The following is a 7721-nucleotide window of genomic DNA, read 5'->3' as shown; positions in this document are numbered from 1 at the left end:
GATAGTTTAGTGATTAAGAGCATTGGCTGCTCTTCCAGAGGACTCAGGGCTCAATTCCAGCACTCACATGGTGGCTCAAACCCATCTGTAACTCCAGTTCCAGATCTGGCAATCTGGCGCCCTCTTCTGACCTCGTTCTCCTCCCATTCCCCCACCCCACTCCCAAGTCCTTCAAACAATGGCATGAAAAACAAGGTAGCCCTAGGTGATGCCTTCGGAGGAGACTAGAGGTTCAAACAGTACACTTAGATCCTTATTTTTAGGTTTATTTGTTTTATGTGTGTGTATTCCCTGGGTACATGCTGCGGTGCCAGGAGAACGAGGAGGAAGTCAGAAGAGGCTTAGGATGCCCCTGGAATTAGAGCTACAGGCCACCTTGTGGGTGCTGGGAATCGAACGTAGGTCCTCTGAGAGACCGACACGTGATCTTAACCTGTAAGTCACCTCTTCAACCGCATTCCGCCATCTCTGTCTTTTAATGATTTAAGTCAGACTTTTGATATGCTTGGATTAATACCCACTGTTTGAACCTGTTGGGCACATGTGAACTTGACTTCCATAGCTAACTTTGAATTCACAATTATTTGTAGACTTAAAGATAACTCTCATATTCCTGAAAAGCCATCTCCCACGTGGCCCTCCTTTAAGGATATCAAGGCTGGATGAAAAGCTAGCTGTACATAAACTCTGGCTGGCTAGCAGGAAGAAGGAAGGAATTGAGCACGGAAGGGTGGGATCTTTTTACCTTAGCACCTCGAGAACCTGATATTCTCTCCAGCCAATGAGAGCTCCCCACTGGCAGTGGTAAACTGGGTGCTGGGTTGCTAGGACGACCATTGCAAAGACGCTGCCGAGTGAAGTTGGATACTTCCTGTCCTCATCCGGACCTCGGTATCTGGTATCTATACCGTCAACAAAGGCTGTTTTCCAGTAGTTCATGGGGACTTATAGGGACTACGGGACCCTCTTTCTCGTCTCGAATTCCTTAGTGGACGCTCTGCTGCCTGCGGGCGCCCCGGTTTCCCTAGTGAAAGGGCTTTGCAGACACTCCCCCCACCTGCACGCCTCCCTGGGCTCCGGGAGAGGGAGGGAAGGTGAGGGTGCGTCCGTCTGCGTCTCTGTGTATTTTGTATCAGTACATTGATTTCCCTTCTCTTTAAAAGAGTCTCTGGGCTTGCTGGTTTGACAGGTTGTGGGGCAGCTGTCGCGCTTACCACCCATTTCCCAGGATAAGAGTTTTGTGTCTTTGCAGAGCCATGGGCAGCAAGAAGAAGGAAATTGCCCTACAGGTAAGCCTCTAGGGGCGCTAGCACCCGTCTCTTGGTCGGAGAGGGTTGTGTGGGTGTGGGGTGCAGAATAAAGATGACTTTCTACTTGCTAGCAGTATGCTACAGTGTTCTGGAGCTCGAGTACCCTATCCTGAGTTAACGTAGAAATGAATATCTGGAGCACCTAGTAATGATAACCTTATGTATATAAATATATCTCCGACCGAGGCAGAAGTTCTTAATGGGACTTTGCAACCATAAGACTCAAATGGGCGTTAACATAAAACCACAAATCCGAGAGAAGAGAAACAGCCTAATTCCCCAATCTTATTTCTGCTGAACAATAATTACAGGTTTTATATATATATATATACACACACACACACACACACACACACATATATCCTGTGCACATATATACATATACATGCATATGTGTATGTATGTGTGTGTGTGTGTGTGAGAGAGATTCTTTGGATTTGGGCATGCATCTGTGAACTCTGTGGTGACCAGTTTCCCGGCACTGTTTTGTTTAAACAGCATGGCTTGAGATGTGTTGTGTGATGAACATGTGTTTTGTAGGCGTGTTTTCTTCATTTGCACAGGGGACAAGCCAGCTCTCTCCTCCTTCTCCTTTCCTTCTCCACACCCCCCAGCCTCATTGTTTTTTGAGACAGGGTCCCTCTATGTAGCTCACCTGTGAAGTGAGGTTGTGTGAAGACCCCATGAAGCGTCGGCATCCTAGGACTCCAGAGTAGGGATCTTCTGTGGTCGATTCTTAGGGCCTGGTTCCTCCCTTATTGCTGTGTGAACCATTTTCTCGGCCTCTCTGAGCCCTGTGTGGATGCAGGCCACCATTCCGCACTTTTGATATAGGTGCTAAGGACTCACAGTTAGATCTTCATTTTTCACTGTGAGCATTTTACTGAGCCATCGCCCCAGCTCCCTGGTCAGTGTTCAGAGATGTTGGAATGTCAGACTGACAGTTTACTTTCAGGTAACTAAAAAGTACCCCCAAAATATTCTTTATACCATATTTACCTTTAAGAAAAAAAAGAATTATTTATGAAAACTCTGTCCGTATGTACACCTGCACGCCAGAGAGGGCATCAGATCCCAGTCCAGGTGGTTGTGAGCCACCATGTGGTTGCTGGGAATTGAACCCAGCATCTCTGGAAGAGCAGCTGGTGCTGTTAACTGCTGAGCCATCTCTGCAGCTCCTATGCCGTACTTTTAAGTACATGTTATTTTTTTGTAATTTTGGAAAATGTTTTAAAATGAAGATGTGTTTTGATTATATTTTGAAAGAGTGGAGGGGGTAATAATATTAATTTCCCTTGTATTTCATACCTAACATATTCCAGAACTCCTTATAAATATGAAAATGTGAACGAAAGACAACAAACTATTAATTCCTGACACTGAGTGAACATAAACCACAAAGGGAAGCGAGTGTGGCACCGCTTGTGTGCAGGTTAGCAACACGGGACAACTTTCTCCTCGACTCCTGGACAAATAACATGCAGCTTTCTTAGTGCCTGAAAATGGCACACGTTGTTTTTAGGTCAATTTTTTTTCCTGGAGTATAAGGGGAGAGGGAAGAAAAAAGGGAGATTGGGAAGAGAAGACAGAACTGCATTGGGGAACACTGCAGAGAAAGAGCTGTACCAGGTTTTGTCTCTTGGGCCGCCAACCAGCTCCAAGATTATGACAGTTTTGAATGTTCAGCCTAGCTTAGGCCCTTTCTGGTTAGCTCTTTCAACCTGTATTAACCTGCTTCTCCTTATCCAACATTTGCCTCAGGAGATGTTACCTTTCTTACTTCTGTACATCATACTTTCACTGCTTCTTTATGTCTGACTGGTGTCTGCCTGGCTTCTTACCCCGAATGTATCCTTTGCTCTCTCCTTTTTCTCTCCTTCTTTTCCTCTTGAGCCTAGATTTCACCTCCTATTTATTCTTTCTGCCCACCAGCCCTGCATATCCTTTCTCTGCCTAGCTATTGACCGTTCAGCCCTTTATTAGACCAACCAGGTACCTTAGGCAGGAAGAAGAAACAGATACAACACATCTTAACATAATTAAACACACACCGTTAACCAAATGCAGCATAAACAAATGGACCACATCTTTACACTGTTAAAGTAACATTCTGCAGGAGAAACAAAGGTGTTACCATCTTGGCCTGGTAACAACCATATTCTCCAACAGAGAGCAAGGGGGGGGGAGGAAGTGGCTTCCCACCTCTGCCCTTACTGACGCTGCTTTTGATCCTTCTGGCTGCAGGTCAACATCAACACCCAGGAGCTTTGGGAGGAAATGCTCAGCTCCAAAGGACTGACTGGTGATTCAAAATGAAACCGTGTCCCCTGATCTATTCCCTTCAAAATCATTCAGTAACTCATGTGAAGAAGGGGTTATGATGAGTGGTATTTTCTTTTAAGCCTGTGTCTCAATCCCCAGTACTACGTAAGCCAGGTATGGTGGCACACACCTGAAATCCCAGCATTTGGGAGCTGGACACAGAATGATCCGAGGTTCATGGCAAGTATGAGGCTAGCTTGGGCTACCTGTGGCTGTTTCAGAATGTACAAACAAACAGAAAAAGAGCCAGGCCACTTCTTTGTGTCTGCGTGCACAGTAGCCCTGCCTTATGCATGGGTCCACTCTCCTCTGGCCCAGTTACCTGCATCCTACCATAGTCCCATGGAAAAATTCCAAAATATAAGTTCATAATTTTAAAATTCCACACTGTTCTGAGAAGTGCTAAGATTTCATGCGCTCCCATCTGGGACACCAGTTGTATCCACATGGTGTCTACTCGTTGTTCATTGTCCTCTTAGAAGCCGGTTATCATACGGTCTCTGTCCCCAAGGGCTTGTATCAGCTTTGTCCTATCCAGCTTCTGTTCTCTATTGCTACAAATATTCTCTGTCATGCTGGGCCCCTGGACCGGGTTTTTTCTGCCCTCCTGTTCCTGAAGCTGTTTATAACATACCCACTCTGAGGCTTAATATTAACTCCCCACTCTTTGGCCTATTAGCTCAGGCTTCTTATAGTGGCCGCTGGCAGCTACCTGATTCTGCCTACTCTCTCTCTCTATGTCTCTATTCAGATTTCCCGTCTGGCTTTACTCTGCTAAGCCATTGGCCAAAACAGCTTTACTCATCAATCAATAAAAGCAACACATATACATCGAACCACGGTGCCTCGGAACATATCCCCTGAGGAAGAGGGGTTCTGTTGTATTTCATTTAGTTGGACATCAGTGAATTCAGTCCAGTAAATGAGGCGGTACTGTCAGGTGAGAGGGTTCTCTTGGTGTAGAGCTGATTGCTGTGCTCAGCTTGGTGGCCAGTCACAGGAAGTTTTAATGACCTGAGGCACAAAAGGAGAATGTTTTGGAAGGAAAATGACATATCGCAGAGATTTGGAAATAACCAGGGACTGCACAACCATTGTCCACACCTATCTTCTTTGTATCAGCTACCCATTGCTGGGTAACAGTTTACCCACACAACAGCGTCTTAAACACGTATTGCCCTCCAGCAGGTCAGGGTTATGTCCAATCCAGCTGGGTACCTCTGGCCCCAGACGCTCTCCCAGGGCTCAGCTTGCATGTCACAGATGGGTTTTTACTTTGGAGCAGATTGCTTCTGAGCTCAACATGGCTGCTGGTGGCCCAGGCTCACTCAGTGGCAGTCAGCAGGGTTCATGTCCTCACTGGCTGTTGGCCAGAGACAATTTCTGGCAATCGGTTTCTGCATGAGGCTACTCACGTCATGATAACTTGATTCCTCCAGAGTTGGGGCACTAAGGGGACACAGCGGCAAGTTGGCCTTTCGTCAACTTAATCTTAAACGTCATATCCATACTTTCTTGTGCTTATTAGAAACCTGCCACGAGACCCAACACACTCTCAAGGGCTGGAGCTGACAGAATGGTGTGTGCACCAGGAGGCTGGAGTCTTTGAAGTGCCCACCTCCCCAGCCATTACTCCTTCCTCTTCTCTAGGTATCTCTGCGTTCTGTTACTCTCAGCTCTATAACGCCTCTGTTTATCTCCATAACCGTTCAGCATTCCAGAATGTTCCCTCTCTCAAAAACTCCACCTCTTTCCAGCCCCTTTCTTTACTATTTCCCGAGATGTGTCCTAAACTGAGACATCTTTCCTGAGCACACCATGGGCTTTCCCACATCTTCATTTTCTCCATGTTCTTCTCCCCCGAGGACAACCACAGTTCTCACTCGAGGGCCCAGCTCAAAAGTAGCCTGCCTCTGTGAAATCTTTGCTGATCTCCACTCTCCTCCCCATGGGAGCCCCTAGGGCTCTGTCAGGTTCCTCACCACACTTCCAGTTTGCCATCCCCTGTCTGTCACCCCAGACTATAACACAGCACTATTAGCTTTTCCATCTGGCATCTGGAGCAGATTTGTCCAAGCCTGGGGCCAAATGGATATTGAACAATGCTAGACCCATTGATCCAGGGTATGTGGGTGTGGGTGTTGGCACACTCACAGTTGGGGAGATTATGAAGCCTTTTTGATGGTGCCAAGGTTTAACTGTTGTACCCATGTTTCTGGTCAGGGCAGCTAAATGCAGCCTCAGGGTGAAACAAAACATTACTTTTATTTTTTTTAACCAACAATGAAAGAACTAGCATTCCACAATCTTTTGGAAATTCTGCCATGTGCTGGCTGCCCCGCTAAGCCCTCGTATGACCATGGCTAACATTTCCTGAGCACTGCCTATGCCAGACCTACTCTCGGTAGTTTGATGGTGGAAGGCTCCTCTCACTGGGCAGGTTAGAGGAACACACACACACACACACACACCCGGGGTTAGTGGGTGAGAGAGAGAGAGGGAGAATCCATCTTTCTGGCACCGTAGAAACTTGTTTCTAAAGCCATCCACACAGGAAACCGCATCTACTGCTGCCCTTTCTCATCCGCTTTCAGATTCATACAGAATTAGGCATCTTCCAAGCATTCTCTGTTTTGCTTTCCGTCTGTCAGAGCGAAATCTTTGTGCTCCTCCTCTCTAGTGTTCCCACCCTCTGCCCCTGCACTCTCGTGAACACCACCTCTCCCAGAGCCAAGGAGGAGAGAGGATGAGGTGCTTGTAGAAGGTGTCGATGAGACAGAAGCTGGTGGAAGCTGACCTTGGAGGCATCGGTACAGACACTGCAGAGACTCCACTTTGGGCCCCATTTCTTTTCCTTTGGAACTTGATCTTGCCTTTCCCGGTAGAGCTGTTTACCGTATCCTCAGTCTTCAGAGACATTTTCCTTACTTCAGCCAAGTGCAGTTTTCCCTATGGTGCGTTGGAATCCAAACATCTGTCAGTTATCAAGGTCTTGTTCTCAAAGAAGCCCCGAGCCTTGCTCTTAGAATAGATGCCAAAGAGGCTCAAGCCCCCTTCCCTCCAGGCATCCCGGTGTCTTTTTTTTAATCTCTATTCCTAGATTTTCTAATTGATAATGGAAATTCAGGTTTTCCATCATTGGATGAGAGTCAGCTGCATGCTGCCTGTCAGTCACCTGTAGTGACCTCCTACTTTTGGGGTAATTTGTGTTCCCTTCCGATATCCACTGAGTAACACTCTGGCCCATGCCTGATTCCCCCAAGACAAAGGGATCACCTTAAAACATGTTTCTACCTCTATCTGTACTCACTCGGTCTCTTCCTACCCCCCCCCCATTTAAGACAGGCTCACGTGTAAAACAAACTCTTGTGTAGTTGAGGACGACCTTGAATATCTCCTCTTCCTTCCCCCACCTCCCAAGTGTTGCAATCACAGTTGTGAGCCACCACACCAAGCTACTTTAGAAATATTTCAGATCCAGAATGCCACGTTGGAGTGAGGGATGGTTGTGTTCTATGCTCAGTCCCAGTCTGCTATGTAGACGTTTGTCCTGCCAGCACATCTACTACAGGGGGTGGAGGTGCGAGAGCAGACTGTCTGCAAGGGCGTGGCTGTCTGCGGAACATCATCTCTCCTTGATTCCTGCAGTTGTGGACGTCTACCAGGGCTGGTGTGGCCCCTGCAAACCTGTGGTTAGTCTCTTCCAGAAGATGAGGATCGAGGCTGGTTTGGACCTTCTCCATTTTGCTTTGGTAAGATTCCTTCTTAGCAAGAAGTCACACAACAGTGTAAACCAATTAAACATGGACGAAGCAAGGAGCAAGAAGCACAGGTCGCCCTTTTCAAATAAAAAGGCACCAGCTGTCACTGTGTCCTGTGGCTGTCACTGTGTCCTGTGGCTGTCGCTGTGTCCTGTAGCTGTCACTGTGTCCTGTAGCTGTCACTGTGTGCTGTGGTTGTCACTGTGTCCTGTAGCTGTCACTGTGTCCTGTGGTTGTCGCTGTGTGCTGTAGCTGTCACTGTGTCCTGTGGTTGTCACTGTGTCCTGTGGCTGTCGCTGTGTCCTGTGGCTGTCACTGTGTGCTGTAG

The 7721-nt window shown here is 47.3% G+C and overlaps 1 protein-coding gene across 2 annotated transcripts in view; it reads left to right on the top strand.

Moving 5' to 3' along the window:
• The first annotated feature begins 844 nt into the window (after positions 1-844).
• Positions 845-7721, top strand: part of Nme9 (NME/NM23 family member 9) — a 23635-nt gene continuing 16758 nt past the window's right edge. The window contains exons 1-4 of one of the 2 annotated variants that reach the window (XM_005367816.3): positions 845-898; positions 1253-1289; positions 3555-3612; positions 7281-7384. In XM_005367816.3, the coding sequence (XP_005367873.1) occupies positions 1257-1289; positions 3555-3612; positions 7281-7384 (195 nt within the window). In that variant the 5' untranslated portion in view covers positions 845-898; positions 1253-1256. The remainder of the gene's footprint in view (positions 899-1252; positions 1290-3554; positions 3613-7280; positions 7385-7721) is intronic. The other variant, XM_026789596.1, reaches the window with a different exon arrangement.

Source organism: Microtus ochrogaster, unplaced genomic scaffold, assembly GCF_000317375.1.
Source record: "Microtus ochrogaster isolate Prairie Vole_2 unplaced genomic scaffold, MicOch1.0 UNK24, whole genome shotgun sequence".
In the NCBI taxonomy this organism is placed as follows: Eukaryota; Metazoa; Chordata; class Mammalia; order Rodentia; family Cricetidae; genus Microtus; species Microtus ochrogaster.
The sequence above is the reverse complement of the archived record's forward strand: the minus strand, read 5'-3'. Positions and strand labels throughout refer to the sequence as shown.